General features: G+C 38.3%; 1 protein-coding gene across 3 annotated transcripts in view; it reads left to right on the forward strand.

Annotated features, from left to right (window-relative positions):
* The window catches only part of LOC122807242 (transgelin-2-like), a 391,792-nt gene extending 377,570 nt beyond the window's left edge, over positions 1-14,222 (forward strand). For all 3 annotated transcript variants that reach the window (XM_044078328.1, XM_044078326.1, XM_044078327.1), the window contains exon 5: positions 12,801-14,222. In XM_044078328.1, the coding sequence (XP_043934263.1) occupies positions 12,801-12,942 (142 nt within the window). In that variant the 3' untranslated portion in view covers positions 12,943-14,222. The remainder of the gene's footprint in view (positions 1-12,800) is intronic.
* The last annotated feature ends 7,051 nt before the right edge of the window (positions 14,223-21,273 follow it).

Genomic DNA, 21,273 nt, shown 5'->3' on the forward strand with positions numbered 1-21,273 from the left:
ACTTCTTTTGTGCTTCCTCCCCTTTCTCACTCATGAGCTTTGGTATTCTCCCTCATGTTATGAATACTGCAACATGGGAAAAGGAGGTCTACTTCATAACATTGAAATTTCATAGCATTGAATTTCATAACATTGAAAATTCAAAACATTGAAAGTATGCTTCATAACATTGAAAACTACACTGCGCAAGTAAATAAGATCCCCTCCACCTACAACACCACCTAACTAACAAACACACTTTCGACTACATTTCTGCAGGGGGGCAAGCTCCCCTGCACCCCCCACACCCCCCGTAAATTAAATATACCAACTCTTAAGATCACACTACAGTGGAAAAAAGTTAATTTCCTAACCTCAATGTATGGTGACTGTGATACAGTGAGGTTAGGAAATTAACTTTTTTCCACTGTAGGGCGATCTTGCAGTTAGTATATTTAATTTGCAGGGGGGGTGTGGGAGTAGAGCTCCCCCACATGGGGGAGTGCAGGGGGACTTGCCCCCCCTGCAAATACGTAGTAGAAAGTGTGTTTGCTAGTTAGGTGTTATAGGTGGAGAGGATGTTATTTACATATGCAATGTAGTTTTCAATGTTATGAAGTACACTTTCAGTGTTCTGAGTTTTCAGTGTTTTGGGTTTTCAGTGTTTTGGGATTTAGATGTTTTGGTCTCAATGTTATGAAATTCAACGTTATGAAATTTCAATGTTATGAAGTAGACCCAATAGAAGGACATAGAATAGTTGTGTAAAATCTTACCATAACCGTAGCTGTCCTTCTCTTCCATGTTGCCTTTTCTTTCCCACCCTCCTTCCTACTTGGTACATGCCCTTCCTTGGATATGTCTGTTTTTTCTTTTGCCTCTTATCGTTGGACTAGTGTTCTGACTGGGGCATTCAGTTCTGAGGATGGTACGTGCAGACGTGTCTTTATGGTTGACGCTCGGCTATACTATGTGCAGTGTTGCACGTGCCTTGCAGTAGCTTGAGTCTTTGGGGTACTGGCTGGACGATCGGGTCGCATAAGTGGAATTTCCCTCATGTTATGAATACTGCACCATGGAAGAGAAGGACATCTATGGTTATTGTAAGATTTTACATAACTGTTCTTTCTTACGGTGCCACCTAGAGTAGATCATTTATTCCTTTGGTGTTTCTGTTCTCCAAGCAGCCAAAATGTGTAAGAAACTCAATGATGATCGCATGTGAGATACTGAGACTAAGTGAGCTTTATGTGGGTAATCGGCAAAAACAAGCTGATGACATATTGCAGACCACCCCAGTACTTTGGACACACATTACCCAGCAGGGAAAAGGAGAAAAAATGTTTAACAGAAATGCTTCTTACTTCTGCATTGTAAAGGATGCAGTTTCTAGGGTAGGATGTTCTGGTATTTCAGCTTAGAAAATCAATTAATTGATAGAAAGGTCATTCCTAAAACTGAAAAGGCAGTCTTGAGAGGCTGTTTAGCCAGATATGTAGACTGTTAGGATGAGGACATGCCTTGCTCTGGAACAGATGAATGATAGATACTCAGCAGGAGCCTAAACACCTCACTGTCTGCTTGACTGATGACTTTCACCCCTTCCAGTCTCCGCTAACTGGTAAATGAATGGCCTCAAGGTGTAAAGGAAGTGTGTTGGGGGGGATAGTCTCCTGGCAAGGAGGCAAAATGTACCTTAAAGAAAATGTCAATGCTGAAAGATGTATTTTAAGAATTGTCAATGTTTTTAAAATTGGGTAGATTCATTCCTTAGTAACATGACCATACATAATGAGAAAATCACAGTCAGATGCCCATCAGTGACCAGGATCCCCCAAATCATTGGACCACAAGTACCAATATGACTCGGTCATAGTCCATGAGGTAGTGAATGACCTGAAACATACCTCCCTAGACTATGTGAAGAGAAACATCATGGAGCTCTTGGAATATTTGTCTCAGGCTGGTATGAGCCTAGCACTGAGCAGCATTTTAACTTCTCCAAGGATTATGACACAATACAAACAAAAGATGATGGACTTAAATTGTTTTAGTTTCTGGTATCATTCTAAGTATGTATTTGTCAGCTTGGAAGGAGATGGTCAACAGACCATGCTGCTTTGCCAGGCATGGTTTGCACCTCTCCCCTCTAGGCTTTTAAATATTAGCTAAAACATTGTCTTCCCTCATAGTACCTTTTTTAGGCAATGACAGACTGAAAGTACTTCCACTATAGCAAATCAAAACCAAGAAAATTTAAAGGTTTTACTGCTCAATGCTCAAAACAAAAAACTCCACTCCCTAGAAGCTCTCTTCACCCTGGAGAATGCTGATGTCTGAGTGGTCACTGAAACATGGTTTAAAACCACAGAGAGCACACCAGCAGTGCAAGGTTATAATGCCTTCCACACATTTTAGACCAGCTACTTACACAGACAGGGACTAAAGGTGACGGTGTCTCTATTTACATCAAAAATAAATATACCCCAAGGCTGATCAAACAGGACAATGCACTTGAGCTGCTCCCTGTTCAAATCACCACAGGCAAAATTCAATATCACTTCCTTGCCAGCTATGGCCCACCCCCTATGACCCAGGGAACCCATAGCATGTATTTAAACTTATTAGAAACAGTAACCATCCAACTGAATACCATATTCATGGGTGACTTTAATTACCTCAATATTAGTTGGGACTTTTATACAACACCAAATGTACAGGCACAGAGATTCCTGGATTTTATAAGCACAAACTCCCTGAACCAGATACTCAATACACCAGCCAGGGGTGCAGCCATACTGGATCTGGTCCTCACTAATATGGGAGAGTGCTGCACAACCCCCTACTGTAACATCTTCCCTGGTAAGGTCAGACAACAAAATGGCCTCCTTTGAAGTAACAATAAAACCTGGACCCCCAGTTAAACCTAGAATATTCAAGAACTATTCTATACTAAGTGAAATTTCAGGCCCCATAAACCCTGAGGACACAGCTGTCTATGCAGAACTGTTCACAGAAACCCTGTACAAGCATGTTAACTCATTCACTCCAATGGAGCTCAGGAAGTTTGCACTGTAACTTCCAATGGACATAGCCTATGCCTTTTGACAGAGTCAAATTATGTCCTCACATTTCAAACAAATGTTCATATCTCTGGAACCATAGGAGTTATGAAAGAAGTATAAATTACAAACTCTTCAGCATGGGTCTATATTATATCCATCGAATGCCTCTTCATCGACCCTTAAACTACAAAATCACAAAACAGCGAAGGTTCACATCGGGGATTTCTTTCCCTGGGAAAGAAATCGCTTGGCCATTCTTGTTAGTTTGCCATTTTCCACACTGCAGTGTGATCTCGGAGTTGGTATATTTAGTTGGGGGGTGTGGGGGGTGAAGCCCCCCACTTTGTAATGTTTGCAGTGATGTGTTTTTTTTTTTTTTTTAGGGCAAACGATTTCTTTCCCAGGGAAAGAAATCACTGATGTGAACATTCACTGTTTTGTGATTTCACGGTTTAAGAGTCAACTAAGAGGCATTCAATGGAACACCTCCTGAGGATATAATATAGATGCTTCAGCACAAACTGTTTTTATTGTGGTAGTATTCTTTAGGTTCTAGGTCTTAAACCAAATTTTATAAGTGACCGTAAACACAGTTACTATTACATTTGTAATATTTTGTAAACAACGTATAATAGCTCAGCAACCACTCAAGTTGCACACATACTGCCAGCAGCATTGCATTCATCTAACAGAGAGCTTTCATATGAGGATAAGTTGTGTGTTACTTGGTTGTTAAATATTTAGAAAAATGTGAAAATTATGTCTATACAAATTAATATCCTAAAAACAGCATTTAATATCTATTTATCTGCATTAGATGCATGTAGTTGAGTTTGCCATTATGTAAACTTTTAAGATGAAATCTTTTAAAAACTTTGTACATAGCATAGTTTTGGAATTATTGATGTAAACATGAACAAGTAATATTTAACACCTCTAGGCATCAGTAGGAGTTAATTGCAGATGCACCTGGAGACGTCACTTGGATGTAACGAATTAATAGCTGCAAGAGAGGCAGCTGTACCCACCAGGAAGAAGTACAGAACTAACTCAAAAAACAAGCCACCCTGGTGGAATTACAAAATCAATAGGCTGTATAACAGGAGGAAGAAAATCATGGCAAAAATTAGAAGGTGCAGCACCCAGCAGGGTAAAAGCACTCTCATCAAACTAAACATCTCAGAGGACAAATAGTCTACCAAAGCCAAATTTGAGGTGAATTTGGTCTCCCAGGCCAAAGACCCAACCACAAGGCATTCTTTAGCTATGTCTGCAACCTCAAATCCAATACACAATTGTGTGCTGAGCTCATTGTAAATGGAGCCACCTACACTAAGCCAAATATAAAAATCAAATAAAAAAGAAGATATAAATTCTGCAAAATGTTTTCATGGGAAGAAGTGGTGAGGTCATACAATGTTATTGATGCCTGCATTGAAGAATGGTTGTTAGAAGGGCTAATTTCAGTGAGTTTAGCTGTTTATTTAAGAATATGGAATCCCAAATTGGGAAGGTTTTTTGGTCTTCCCAAAGTTCATAAATATTGAAATATGCCTAGTTTTCGGCCCACAGTGGCCAGTCAGGGTGGAAAAACAGAATCTATGGCACTTTTTTCAGATAAATTTTTACAGAAATTAGTATGCCATAGTGATTCTTATATCAGGGATTCCTTTCATTTCAAAAATCTCATTTCTGAGATGCAAGTGGATAGTTCCACATTATTGGTTACAGTATATGTTGTGTCTTTGTATACGACTATTCCAAATGCAGAGGGTTTGGAATTACTTAATAAAGAGTTGCTCCAATCTAACCTTTATTCTAATGATGAAGTGAGGTTGTTAGTTGAAATGCTGGATGTTATATTGAGTTATATTTTTTTGTTTTTGGGGGTAGAATCTATAAACAGACAAATGGTGTAGCTATGGGTACCGTAATGGCACCCAGCAATGCCAGTATTTTTATGACAGGTTGGGAGAAAGAATTTATATACAAGTCTGATTTCTTTAAAAATTTAATTTTTTTTAAATGTTTTTATTGATGACTTGTTTTTCTTATGGAAAGGTACTGTGTAAAGTTTAAATAAGTTGTTATTGTATTTAAATACTGTGTCTAGTACTATAAAGTTTGTGCATAATGTGAATCAGGATGAAATTAACTATTTTGACTTGAAAGTGTATAAATCTGCCAACAGGTTGAAAGTTAGAATTTTGAAAAAGGAATTGCACAGCAATAATTGTGTACTATAATAGTATGCATAACAATAATTTAAAAAGAAAGATAGTGAAGGGTCAATTTCAAAGACTGAGTGACTTAACAGAAGATGAAAATTATTTTGAAATGGAAAGTTTTGCCAAGAAGGAAAAGTCCTTAAAAAGAGGGTATCCTCAAAGGTTAATAAAATAAGTCAGTTAAAGATAGGTAAGGCAAGGGAAAATAACCAGTCTATAATTAAATAGGCAGTAAAAGATGTAATGGATGAAAATTATTCTTTAGCCTGTGTTTTACAAAACTCCATAAATGCAAATAGTATAAGGCAAATCATCAGAAAAAAATGGAAATTTCTTTCAAATGTTAATGAGTTAACATAATATTATTGGAGAAACACCACTATTTGTTACCAAAAGGGGGTAAAAACATGAAAGAATATTTTTAGAGAAATGCTGAAGGAGACATAATAGAAGCTGTTAAAGGAATGAAGAAATGTGAAGGGTACAGGTTCTGTCCATTTATTTTAGAAGGTAAAGAAATTAAAGTGATGGCAAGAAATTATAATATTAAACTAAGCCATGGTTATAATTGCAAATCGAAATTTGTAGTGTATATATAGTGCTGTGTGGATTATGCTCGGACTTTTGTATAGGGAGAACCAGAAGAGAATTTAGTAGAAGAATATATGAACATTTAAGAGCTGTAGATATTAAAGAAATAACAGCCCAGCCAAGCATGTTATTAATAAACATAGTTCAGAGATTGAAAAAGTTGTTTTTAGATTTTCTGTGGTTGATCAAGTACTAAATTATGCTAATAGGTTTGATGCTGAGGATGACTAAAATTGGAAAGAATGCTGTTGGGCAGATAAGACGTAATGTGTGTAATTTCCTTGGACTAAATGAAGTGGATAATTACAAGGTAATCCTAAAAAGGAAAGGGTTAATTCACTGATTGACTTTGGTCAGCTGATTCTGATGTAATCTTCTAAATAAGTTTTTTTAGTATTTGAATTGGTCTGAAGAAGTTCCTTTTGGAATGAAAGCGCTTACCAGGTTTATGTAATAAAAGTTTATACTTTTGTGGATCGTTACTGCATTGTTTTTGTTTTATACAATCACTGGGTTTATTCATAAAAAAGAAGATATAGCAAACCTACTGGCTGATAAATTCAGCTCCAACTTTACCCCTCTCTCCCCCTCAACCTTCCCTCTGGAAATGCCATCAAATATAACTTCCCCTGCTATCACTAGGGAAGAGTTCCTTAATGATCTCTGTAAGGCATATTGCATCGATGGGCCCAGACAATATCCCAGCATGCCTTCTAAATAGCATGAAACATGACTCATCAGGGCCTCTGGAATTGCTATTTAACTATAGCCTCCAAACAGGCTTCATGCGTCATGAATGGAGGACAGCAACAGTCATCCCTCTGCACAAAGGTGGGTTATCTACAGACCCTGGAAACTACAGACCCATAAGTCTCACTAGAATTATGGAAATTATCATCAGTGATATAGTAAACCTCCAGACATTGGACCCAACCTGGTTTGGTTTTGTCAACGGCAGATCATGCCTACTCAACCTGGTGGACTTCTTTGACAAGGTCACCAAAGCAATAGATGAAGGCAAAATGGTTCACACTGCCTACCTTGACCTGACCAAGGCATTTGACACAATGCCCCACTTGGGCATTGTTGACAAACTCAAGAGGTTAGGTACATACTCTTATGTTACCCGGTGGATAGACATCTGGCTCACAGACAGGACCCAAGAAGTTAGAATTGGAGAGTCCCCCTCTACAAAGAGGCCAGTGACAAGTGGAGTCCCTCAAGGATCAGTCCTTGGGCCGCTTCTTTTTGGCATTTACTTCTCTGAAGTCAGAGCCAATGTCAGTGGTCTCTGGCTGACTAAATTTGCAGATGATTGCAAATTAGGAGCTATCATTGAATCACAGGGTTCCTATTAGATGACCGAAGATGCATTCTTTCGAAAAAGCAAAATGACGAAGCGACACATGAGTGAATTCTTTCCCTGGGAAAGAAATCGTTTGGCTACGTCCGTTACTTTGCCGTTTTCATCACTGAAGTGCGATCTCGGAGTTGGTATATTTAAGTAGGGGGGGGTACGTTTTAAGTGCTTTTTTTTTTTTTTTTTTTTTTTTTTTTTGGAGCAGCGATTTTTTTTTTTTTTTTTCCCCTTGGAAAAACATCACTGTTCTAAGCGTTCGAGTTTGTAAGCTTTTGCTTACATGGGGGTCGATAAATCATCATTCGCTTTTCTAAGCATTCGATGATTTAATATAGACCCGAATCACACACTAACACAAATGTTTTCCAGGCGGGCTGACAAAGACAAACTGGTGTCAGAGCCATGGACTAAAACTAAATGCCGAGAAATGCATAATAGTATCCTCCGGAAGTCCTCCATCCCTGGTAACTATCATATTGACAACACACCCCTTAGAGTTGACCCAGCAGCCAGGGACTTGGGGGGACACATACAGTAGATAGTAATCTAGCTTTTGACCATCACATGTCTACAGTAGTGAGGAAATCATTCTATGTTGCACAACGTCTAAACAAAGATATGGCATCTAAGTCCAAGGAAGTCCATTGTTCCACTATATTTGGTATTCATCTGACCTATCATTGAGTACAATGCCCCCTTTGGTATCTACCTAGCTAGGCATATTCAACAATTGGAATGTCCACAGAGGTTCCTCACTAAAAGAATACAGGCTTAAGTAAAATGCCCTGTGCACACCACCCCAAGGCTCTATCACTGTATTCTGTCTCCTACAGGCTTTTGAGGGGGGAGATCTATGCCTGACATACAGGGCATTGGCAGACCCCACTCTGATGGACCTCCTGCATATCCACAAAACAAACAACATCAGAATTACCCATTCTAAAGACTTAAACCTTGTCTGTGATATAAATAGGACCTGCTGGAGAGATAGGTATGTATCCCAGAGACTACCCCATCTCTGGAACAGGCTTCCCATCCATGTGAAGCAGAGTTCCTCCCTAACCCAACTCAAGTGCAACTTGGACAAGCTTGATGGGGAACATCAAATGAATCTCTGGTTTGGCACCTGTGTCTCTAATGGACACGGTAACCTGTAAATTCCAAGTTGTTGCCCAGGCCCTAGCTTGTAAATGTTTCATCTCCCAAGTCCCTACTTACACTTATCAAGGGTATCAGAACTTGTTAGAGATTTGGGATGCATGACTAGGCTTAAAAAGGTTGTGGTTGTTAGCCTGATAAACTCCTATGAACCTATGAAGATGTACTTGCGTGGACTATATGAAGAGAGATACTATGAAACTCTCTGACTATGTGTCCTGGCTGGTATGTGCTTAGCATTGGACAATGTTCCACCTACACCAAGGATGATGCCACAGTATGAACAAAAGATGATTGACATAGTTCCTGGTCTCATTTCGTGAGGGGGTGGCAGTAAAATATTTCAGCATGGGAGGATATGGGCAATAGATAATATTGCTTTGTCATGGATGGCCTATACCTCTCCCCCAGACTTTTGAATAATGGTTAAAACATCACCCTCTTCCACAGTGCCTTTTTTAGGCAATGTCAAACTGACAAACCTTCCGACACAACAAAACTAACTCAAGGAAATCTAAAGGTGTTAATGCTCAGTGACAGGAGCCTAAACAAGAAGCTTCACTCCCTCCAGGCTCTCTTTACCCTGTAGAATGTGGACATCTGTGTACTTACTGAGACATGGTTTAAAGCTATGGAGAGCACCCCAGCAGTGCAGGACTACAATGCCTTCCATACATTTAGACCAGCTGCTGCACAGGCAGGAACCAAAGGTGGAGGTGTCTCAGTCTAAAACAAGAAACTCACCTCACGACTAATCAAATGGGTTGAGGCACTTAAGCTTATCCATGTCCCGATTTCCATAGATAAAGTCCGATATCATATCCATGCAAGTTATAGGTCACCCTCCATGACCCTAGAGACCGTAACTTACACTTGGACTTAATTCAGGCTCTCACCATTCATCCCAATAAAATATTCCTGGGTGACTTCAACTGTCCCAGTATAAATTGGATTACTTGTATGACCCCAAACTTAGAGGCCCAGAGATTCCTGAACTTTGTAAATACAAACACCTTGGACCAGGTAGTGCATACGCTCATATGTGGTGCAAACATATGTGACCTGGTATTCACAAACATGGGGGAGCTGTATATCCCCCCTTAGTGTAATGTCCTGTCTGACAAGGTCAGACAACAAAGTTGTCTCTGTAATAAAAAGCAGTTCTGTGACCCCATCTAAACCCATAACATTTAGAAATTATTCTGAGACAAACTTAGTACTGCTAAATGATATCCTGTCAAAATTTCAAGCCCCCCCAAACCCTGATTGTTGTCTGGTGGTATTGTTCACAGAAACCCTGTATAATCCTGTCAATAAATGCATGGATACAGCTGTGCCTACCTGAAATAAGCCCAGAACTAAGTCAAAAAACAAACCACCCTGGTGGATTCCAAACATAAACAGGATGTACATCAAAAGAAAAAGGTCATACCCAGGGTTAGGAAGTGCCACACCCAGCATGATAAAAACACTACCATCAATCTAAAACAACTAAGAGGCCAAATGTAATCTACTAAAGCCACATTTGAGGTAAAGATAACCTCCCAGGCAATAGACAACCACAAGGCTTTATTTAGGTATGTCCAAAACATCCAAGGCATCACACAGCAGTGTGCGGAACTGATTGTAAATACAGCCACCAACATGGAGCTGGAAGATATAGCAAATCTGCTGGCCAACAAATTTAGCTCCAACCCCCCTCTCTCTCCAGACTGCCCCCCCAGAAGGTATCATCAAATAGCCCCCCCAACTATCAGTAGGGTGCAGGTCTTAGATGCATGCTCTAAGGCCAAAAAACACTTCATTAACAGATCCTGATAATATCCCAGGATGCCTCCTAAACAGCCTGAAACATGACTTATTAAGACCACTAGAGTCGCTGTTTAACGATAGCCTCCAGACTGGCTTTGTGCCATGTGAATGAAGAACTGCAGCAGTCATCTTTCTGCACAAGGGTGGGCCATCAATGGACTCCAAGAACTTACAGACCCATAGGTCTGACTAGTCTCGTATACAAAGCCATGGAAAGAATTATGCAAATGATTAACAGGGACACAGGAAACTTTCAAACACTGAACCCAACCCACTCTAGATTCATCAAAGGCAGATCATGCCTACTTAACTTGGTAGACATCCTTGAGAAGGTCACCAAGGTAATAGATGAGGGCAAAATAGTGCATACTGCCTATCTTGACATGGCTAAGGCATTTGATACACTACCCCACTTGGGCATTGTAAACAAACTCATAGATATAAGTATGAACCCCTATGTTAATATGCTGGGTAGCCAGCTGTCTCTTACAGAGGACCTAGGAATTTAGGATAGGGGAGCCCACCTGCACAAAGTGGCTGGTTATTAGATGCGGCCCTCAGGGCTCTGCGCTGGGTCCGCTCCTTTTTGGCATCTACTTCTCAGAAGTCGATGCCAATGTCAAGGGCTTCTGGCTGTCCTAGTTTGCGCATAATTGCAGGCCAGGAGCAGTCATAGAGACCCACCAAGATGCTAACATCCTACAGCAAGGACTACAAAAGCAAATGGACATTGCCAAACCTGCAGCCTAAAACCCGGTGCCAAGAAATGCATAATAGTACCCTTTGGGAAGTCAGCCATCCTAGGAAATTACCTCATTGATAACATATCCCTAAGAGTAGAACCAGTAGTCAGGGATTTGGGTACATATGTAGACAGATGCATGATGGTCGAAAGCCAAGTTACTAAGATAGTAAGGAAATCATTCTGTGTTGCTGCACTTATAAGTAAAAGCATGGCATCTAGGTCCAAGGAAGTCATCTTTCCACTATATTCAGCCCTCATTAAGGAACATCATTGTGTGCAAAACATCCTTTAGTATGTACCTGACCAGACACGTGCACAGATGGAATGTCCACAGAGGTTCCTCATTATAAGAATGCAGGGTATAAACAGCATGTCTCAAGCAGATTGCCTCAAAGCTGTATCAATATACTCCTGTTTCCTACAGACTGTTGAGAGGCCATCTATGCCTGGCATACAAGGCATCTTTTGATCCCACATCAATGGACATTTTGCACATCTGCAAAATGAATAGCATCAGAATTATTCAATCTAAGGATTTAAATGTTGCTTGTGACATAAATAGGATATATTGGAGGAATGCGGTATTTGTGTCAGAGAATTCTCCTTCTCTTCCACGTCAAGTAGATCTCTTCTCTAACCCTGTTCATCAGAAACCTGGACATGTGTATAGGAAGTCAGAAATGCATGTCCAGTATCTAGTACCTAGGGCTAATTGACAGACACAGCCCTTAAATCTTTCCCTAGCTTACATATACACCTTAAAATAACCTGCAAGGCACATAAATCTGTGGGATACATCTTAGCTAGGCTTTTAAAAGCCCCAGTGGTTGTTAGCCTTGTATACTATTTAGTGAAGCCAGTTAAAGTAAGCAGCACATCTGTGGGTTTTAGTATGGACCAGTAGTGTGTGTACCAATTATACTGAGATAGTAAGACAGCATGTAGATTCTAATGTAATGCATCTGGTATCAAGCTAGAACCAAGGGTGAAGAACTCGGGGGTAAAAACGTGATGCATCCCTGTATCAGCCCAGTCATGGTTAGTCTGGGGCTGCTTGATTTGTCTGTTTTTACCGGCTGTGCAGAATATTCACAAATATAAGTTAAGTTCCTGGGCTTCTGTACAGCATTGTTAGTTGATTCAGATGACTTGAGACTTAGTAGGTACATGTTTGTCAAATATTGCACAACAGGTACATAGAATTAACACCTAAATTACCTTGTGTGAACTTTGAAAAACATGAATATCTTCATAAACCTGTGCCTAGGGCTTTGAATTCTGACAATGGGAAGGATGCCATGTGTTGTAACTCTGCCCATGATAACTGCATTTGATAACATGTCCTTGTCGATCTTTGTAAGATGCAATTTACATAAATCTCTGGTCTCCTTTACTTTATGTGAATGACAGCAATCAAGATACTTCAGGATTATTTTTCTCATCTCAAGCTTCGTTGTTTTTTTTAATTATCATTAATATAACAATGTTGGTCCTGCAATTATTTTTCTAATACATATTTTCTGCTCTAAATGACACACTTACACAGACTGCTGCCTAAACTAATTGTAATAAATTATCATTCTTTAAGCCATCTTGGAGCTGTCATTCACTCCTTAGTAACAAAAGATAAACCACAGAACTGCTTTCCTGCTTTATGCACACTAACGTTTGTGAAATGTGCGTGCGAGACACTGCTGCTCTTAACTTTTGATTAAAATGTGAAATGCTACATTCTTCATTCGTACTATAACATGTTTCATATTCAGAGTGTCTTCTTTATTTATTTAGAATCTACATGGGCTAACATTTATAACTTTATAGTGCAGTGATAAAATAAAAAATCTATTTCTTTTTTTTAACAGAAAGGCACAAGAAAATCGTCGTGACTTCAGTGACGATCAGCTGAAACAAGGACAAGCAGTCATTGGACTTCAGATGGGCACCAACAGGGGCGCTTCTCAAGCAGGCATGACAGGATATGGAATGCCACGGCAGATTCTCTGACTTGTAGTCACATGATCAAAAAGACAATATTCATTCCCGATTATTGGCATGATGAATGCCAGCTCACAAGAAAGCCAATTGCACATTTTCTTTCTGGTATAAGCAGTCCATTCTGTAGTTAATTTCATGGCTGAAGGTTCATATGACAAATGCTGTTTCCCAGATAATGCAACTGACATGTTTTCTAGTTCAAATACGATGTTATGAATGGTTTCTTCTGTTTCGTGGTATTCACAGAGTACTTTGGATGATTAGAGAAAGTCTTTCTAAATGTTTCCACCTTAACATTTTATTACAGCAAAAATTTCATAACTAAGCAATTTCCATCGCTCATTTTAATGCCGGCTTATAGCTCATATTTTGATAGATTGCCTGTACTTTTCTTAATTTACATTGTATATTTTACTTTTGTATCCCAGTGTAATGATTAAGCTGTACAATAACCTGTTTTTTCCACAGTTAGATCAAGACCATTTCAGCTGCTGATATTAGTGCAAAATAAGTAGGTGGCTTCACAGTCCTAGTAATTAAACCAGAGAATCTATAAATTACGAAACTTACATTGGACTTTGTGACACAAAATGATTACTTAAAAATGTTACGTACCAATTGAGAAGTATTCAAAGTTCCACAGGTAAAACCTTAACAGGTAAACTAAATCAGCCTTGTTTTCAGGGTCTAATTTTTAGAAAGATTACTAATGCAGCAAAATGGATTGTTAGATTAGGAATGGTGCCCCCCCCCCCCCCGGAAAAAAAAGCAAGTAATAAAGAGCAGGGTGTTAAACTGATTCGGACAAATATTTAGTGAAATGACTCTCGCGAAGGAGGAATGTACTTTTATTTTAATGAATGATCCCAATATTGCAGTAATAAAGCTACCTCCAAAGGCTCGTGCATAATAAGCAGAACTATGTTAACAGCCCTCGGAGGTCGTTGGCTCTTAGGTTTGAGGCAGTGGTCTTGCAGACATTTTGAGCTCTTCATGCCTATTAGCTTGCCAACTCATGCTGGAGTTCTTGGCCAGCAGTGGTGGTTTGCTCCTTACTAATAGGTGCTAAGTCTAACCCTAACACTGACCCTTCCCCCAACCGTAGCCCTACACCTTACCATAAAAAACCCTCCCATAACACTATCACTGCACAAAATAGATTTGGACACACAAATACCCACTACCAACAGAACATCTATCAAATTACCTAACCCCAATCCTAATCCCAACATATACAAAGTGACATATAAACATACAAAACCTAATCCCAACATATACAAAGTGACATATAAACATACAAAACCTATCTTCTCTCCTAACAGTCAAGCACATGCAGAAACACTCTGTCCCTCTCCAAAGCTCACTCACCTATCTCAATGAAACATATAATCATTTTGGATATTATATGTCACCCCTAATATTTGCTGACCAACTGTACATTTGAAAAAATGCAGGGGAACCATGTGTGTATATGTGTCTGTATGTATTTGTATGTATATGTGTATGGGGTTCATATTACGTTATTGAATTTGTAAGGGGTTCATATTACGTTATTGAATTGTTAAAAGTTTGAACGTAATATGGTCAAAGCCATATGATCGAACTTTTAACAATTTGAAAACCTAAAAAAAATAAATAGCACAAAAAACCTACCTAACTGCTTAAAGTAGGGGAGCAAGCCCCCCTGCACCCACCACATGGGGGGCTGCACCCCCCCCCGCTCCTTAAATATACCAACACCAAGTTTGCACTACAGTGCAGAAAAGGGAAATCTTCCCATTCTACACTGTATGGAGATCTCCATTGAAACATTCGAACTTTTAAAAGTTTGATCATATGGTGTTGACCATATGATGTTCGAACTTTTAAAAGTTTGACAACGTAGTATGTACCGTGTGTGTGTATCTGTGTGTGTGTGTATATATATATATATATATATATATATATATATATATATATATATATATATATATATATATATATATATACACATATGTATATAGAGATATATATATACATATATATATATATATATATATATATATATATATAAAACTTTAAAGCATCAAAGAAAATAAAAATAACTCCATCATGCTGTCATTCTAGTCTGTTTCAGTGCAATCCTAGCACTACTAACTGACTTGGAATTTCAGTGCAGTCCTAGTACTATTGAGTGACTGTTGGCATGTCAGTGGAGTCCTACTAACTGACTGTTGGCATTTCATGTATCTATGTGTGTGTGTGTGTGTATATATATATATATATATATATATATATATATATAAGTTATTACAGAACTCACCACTGTAATAACTTAAAACAATTACAATGGTTAGAACTACCTAACAAGCTTATCTATCAACAACTCTTAATTACACATAACATTCTTTATCAACCAACAAAAACACCAGCTCTCAGTAACCTCCTTACTCCCTACAAAAACTTGAAACAGTTGCGATCTGCCGAAAAGATACAAGTCACCACAACTAGAATTACAAATTCAGCAGGTAACTGTCTATTTTCAAACTCCATAGGGAAAATATGGAATAACCTCCCCCCACACATTACCTCACTAGACTCCTTTCAACTTTTCAAAAAACAACTTCTATTACATCTTAACAACTTCTGGCTCTGCTCCTGTACCAATCCAGACTAAATGACTTCTTCGCTCTTCAGCCATACCTCCCTACATAAAAATCACTATCTTTCCCTGCTATTTCAAATGACTAAATTACTGTACTGTATGAATATATAGCTTAGGCTATTTGTTTTTTACCTGTTTTTTTTTTCGCTGTATTTTCTACTACACTAAAATGTATGCATTGTTGCTTAAATGTTTAACCTTGTTTTAATTGTGGAGCTTTTCTCCCCGGGCCTCCACTGAAAATGGAAATTATCCAGCTGGACTAGCCCGGTCAACAAATGTAAAATAAAATAAATAAATAAAAATAAATAAAAATATATATATACACACACCTTACCAGGCTGGGTTGACCTTATACTGCTCTCTCTCTCTCAACGCCTCCTGTTAGCACCCTATACCTCCCCACACCTAACCCATATTCTGCTTTTTTTTCTCTGCAATCTAACCTATTCCTTCTTCCATCAGCCCAGATATTATTTCTTTTTTGATTTACTGCCAACTCACTGTTGCTGTTAGGTGATTGTACAGTATAAATACTCTGCTGATTTTATCATATTGTATAGTGTCTTTATAATTTTTTCTATTTCCTGCAAACAGGTCACATTGTATTCATTGTTCTCTCTTGCAACCTCTTATTACTGCATCTTAATTTTCCCAAAATTCAATTTATCATATTTCTCTGTTAATATCTTTGACAAAATTGTTCTCAAATGCTTTGTAGTTTAGCTTTTATCTCCATCCTCCACTGCAAATGGGCTTCTTGCCCAGTCACGGACTTTCCCAGTAAACAAATGCAAATAAATACGTGTGTGTGTGTGTTTGTGTGTGTGTTTGTGTGTGTGTGTGTGTGTGTGTGTGTGTGTGTGTGTGTGTGTGTGTGTGTGTGTGTGTGTCTGTGTGTGTGTGTATATATATATATATATATATATATATATATATATATATATATATATATATACACACACACACACACACACACATATGTGCGCACACATTTATCTTGGAGGAAACATTTTTGTTCTGTCCTATCCTTCTGAATTTAGATATGCAAAAAAAATCTACTTTTTTCTGAATCTTTAAATTTCATTCTCAAAAAATTGTGGTTATTCAAATATTCATTTAACTCATTCAGTTCTTCATGGAGTCTTTCAAAGGAAAAAATATCATCCAAAATGCTACTACATCACTTTGTCAAAGAAACATATTTACATTTTTTAACATATAATTGCCCCCATCAACAGTGAACCAAATTGTCATACATTGGAACTTCTACCTTCACCTTCAAATATAACATAGCTGTTCTTAAATACCAGCTCCATTAATGTACACATCAAACCCATCTCTGCTCCCTTCACATTTTTTGTAGTTGAAAATGCTCTAAACCACTTGCATGTTTTTATCATGGGGTTGGGTGGTGAGTAAATAATTCACATCTGCGATTACCAATAAGTAATAATCCTCATGTAGAATAGATTTCAAAATGTTAAGAAAATACTGTGAATCCTTAAATACTTCCTTAAAATACCGTACAGTTCTCCAGTGCTCAGTCCATATTTTTTGCAGTAGGTTCAGTTTTCAAGCCTGTTGCTGAAACAGTAAGTCGAAAAGATGGATGTAAATGTCCTTTTCTACATCCCACAACCTCAAAAGAACCAAATCAAAAGTTTCCTCACAGTCATGTGACTTTTTAGTTGTATAACTGTGATATATAAATAGAGGGCAATTCATTGTTTTAACTTCTTTTTATAAAAGTCCAGGTTTTGTTTGTTGACGAAAAAGCTTAGTGAAATGATGTGAATTACACTTGGCTTGATTATGTTAACTGGCACTGGCACAAACAGGTAATTTTTAAGAGTATCTAACAACTTAGTAAAAGTGGTACAAAATAAAAGGTTTAAACAGACAGATGACATATAGGAAAATGCCATAAAATGGCTAACCTGTCCTACTACTACAATTAGCTGAATGTATTCTACCAATTTTATAGTTGTAGAATTTTTAGACTGTGAGTTTATGCCTGTAGGCAGCAAGCTTTCTTTTCAGCATCACAAGTCCACAGTTTACTCCAAAGGCAAACAGACCCCAAATAACTACTCAAATAACCAAGTTGAACTTTCTATGGAGATGGTCACAAGAAGGACTCTGGTGAGGTTTCATGGAAAGAAGCAATACTGGAAAAATTTAGTCAATGCAGTCCTTTTTTGACAAGTCTCCACTTAAAAAGACCATAACTGTTTATGTAGACTTCAGATTTAAGCATTCTGTTTGCAGTGTTAGTAAGCTGTGTAGAAAGGTAGCTCATTTTTGGCAATGCAGTCTTTGTCAGGAAGAGGCAGTCATAAAAAAAGTTTTCCTAACTGAAATCATTTTCATTTGCAGTAATCTTACACATTTTAAAGAGAAAAAATGCATGATTCCTTTGCAGCTTTACATATTTTTTTTTTAATTTTGTTGCATGTTTTAGTGAAAACAAAAAATGCAGGTTTCACACAGGCTTTCCATGTCATAACTCTGTGAAAAAAACTGCTTGTTTTAACCAGTTTACATTTCTCATTTGAAAACCAATACATTTATCTCAACTTTCTATTACTGTTCTTTCAACATTGTGACCTTCACATATTAAAAAGGCACTTTCAAAACTTCCTGCTGCAGTCTGAAGCTAACAAGAAATGCACACTACCTTATTAACTCTTTCACTTGTGTGATGGCACCACCTGCAAACACTTCTGTTACCCTGGGTGACGCTACCAAAATGGAATTTGTTGCCTTATACTAGCTTGACCTAGCAAGAAACTGTTACTGTTATTTAAATCTAAGAGTAATATGTGAAATTCTTAGCAAACTGTATTACTTTAATACCTTAGCATGTGTAAAGGTTTAATAGTATGTTAAACTGTATTTGTATAAGTGATCAAGTGATCCATTGAAATAATTGTGTTGATTTCATATATTTGGCCTCAGTTATGGCTTGAGATTTGTCAGCCCAGTGTGCCTTACCTATATGTATAAACATGTCTAAATGCATATAGAAATATAAAGACACATATGAACGTGTAACATATATGCCTACCTATCTATGCAAGCACGCATGCATGCGCACACACACATACACACACACACTTCCATTCCTCCCTACCCTTGGGCATGTGTACTTGGCAAGCACTCTTCTTTTCAAGTTACCTTTGCCAAACTGCGACTCATCCTTCACTGTTTTACATTCAGAATCATTGCCACTGCAGTCCGTTCACTCCCTTTAAGGGCTCCATTAATGATTCATTGTTTTTGGCCTTTCATTTTTCTCCATGGTATTCCAGCCATGGAATTTCTATATTTAAGTAAGGGAATATGGAAGAGAGAATCTCCATTAGCCTCCCCCCCCCCCCCCAACTGCAAGCTGGTTGAGGTTTTGACTGGTTTGTTTCATCTGGCTGAACTTTCAACCAGCATGGATTCATCCAGACATAGTGAACAATTACATAACGCTATGTAGAGGCAGTATGTATAAAGCACGCAAACAAAATATATAATATGTATATATAAAAAAAAAAACATTCCTCCAAAAACACACATATGCATACATTCATACATGTATGTGTGTGTGTGCATATATATATATATATATATATAAAATATATATATATATATGTGTGTGTGTCTGTGTGTATGTGTATATATATATATATATATATATACACACACACACACACACACACACACATAAAATACATGTATGTGTGTGTATATGTGTGTCATATAAGAGCAAACCTCTAAAGAATGCCTTTATAGCAAATGCTGACATGAGCGATCGCACAAAAAAAAAACTTTTTCCCTCCCTCATGTGGAGAACTATATGCCCTTTGTACCCATTGCTAATTCTATATACTCAAAGATCTCACAACAGTGGGGTAAGGGCAAATTCCCTTATCTGCTGTACACTGACTCCATTTAAAAGACTGCTGGCAGAAACTCCATTCAAACAAATGTTCGCTCACATGAGTGTTTTTTTTTCACTACTAAAAGACATTCACTCATGTGGTCATTCCACCCTTTAAGACTGCAACCATTATATAAAGTCCTGTTGGGCAAATCAACTTTTCAAAAAAATCAAACTTCATATGGTCGCAATAAAGTTGAAACGGTTGTATGGAGGTCACGGTACAGTGGGGATTGGGGAATTTACCTTTCCCCACTGTAGTGCCTTCTTGGACTTGGTATATATAACCTAGCAGGGGGTTTCGAGGGTGTGGGGAGTGGGCAAACAGAGTTTTTCTTTCAAACAGAGTTTTCTTTCTTTGAAAGTATGGAACTTCGATCATATGGTCTTCACCATATACAGTCTGATGTTATGTAATTTCAATGTAATAACATAGATCAATATATAGAGATATATAGATACATTGTGTGTGTGTGTATGTGTGTGTGTGTTTAGAGAGAGAGAGGTATCTTTTAGTCTTAAGTTCATTTTATCTAAACATGACTGAAAAAGTGATCTACTAGACATTTCATCTAATCGTAGCCTGCACTGCATCCATCTACACAGAACATGATTATAAGGGCAGTTTGTCATTTTATGATCGCTAGTGTTAGTGCGACTTTGTAGGTTAGGGGTATATATTGTGTGTGTGTGTGTTGGTTACAAAAGTAAGTTTTCTTAGGTAAGGTGTGTAGGGTTAGAAGCAAGGATAGGGTTAATGGTAGCATGTATTAGTAAGGTGGTGCAGGGGATGAGGTAACATAAAATGGAAGTGCAGTGGTGGGCGCTCTAGCACTACAATAATTCCAGAAAAAGATGAGGTACAGGGCAACACAATTTTGTCCATCCACAGTTGTGGGCTGCTGACCGATGGAATACATGAAATGCTTCAAATAGCTATGTGTTTCTGCATGGATTTCTTTGCAGATAAATGGTGCTGCATGATGTGTTTCAGTGACACACATGATGTACTGACTGTCACTAAATAGAAGGCACTTGTACATGTGGCATGTGCCTCTTGTTGGGTGAGATGTTCCATAGTCTGTGGTAACACTAGACTTTGTTGTGGGGTATTGTGATGTGGATTTAAGAGGTGTAACAAGCTGACAGCTTACATGTGTGTATACTTATAGTTACAGGTAAAACACCTTAGAATGACCAGCAGAGGAAGGAGAAGTTCTCAAAGGCAAAAAATGATTACATATCGCAGGCCTTCTGTGAACTTGGTGCTCTTTACCAATAAAAAATGTTAGATCTTTTGACTGTATCTGTGGCAGGACCTTGTTGAAGATGAAAGCAGCTGGTGGCCATAATTGCACACATGACCACGTGCAGTGTAGGGCCAGTGGCATGATTGCTCTTGAGCAGAACAAGGTAAGCTGCCTGTTAGAGGAGTGGAGAGAGACAGGTGAGGAGTCGCCATTAACTGACAAGGGGGGAGTTGCAGACATCTCTTTCTTGGGGCATGATAGGTCTTTCTGTCTGTTTCTGTGGAGAACACAACCTTCATGCAGAACATCACATGATGCTCCAGCCAGGTATTGCCTAACATATAAAACATGCTGTGTAACCTGCTGATTCAGACCGCTACACCTAATTTGCATGATCGTTTTGTTATTAAAGGCATATTAAGACTTCAGCAGCAATATCCGCCTGCACAAGATATGTTGCCTATGGATTTTGCATGCCACTCTGTTTTATGGCTGTACCATAACTAGACTCA

The sequence above is a fragment of the Protopterus annectens genome, chromosome 7.part0 (assembly GCF_019279795.1).
Source record: "Protopterus annectens isolate FY-2018-M chromosome 7.part0, PAN1.0, whole genome shotgun sequence".
Taxonomy (NCBI): Eukaryota; Metazoa; Chordata; order Ceratodontiformes; family Protopteridae; genus Protopterus; species Protopterus annectens.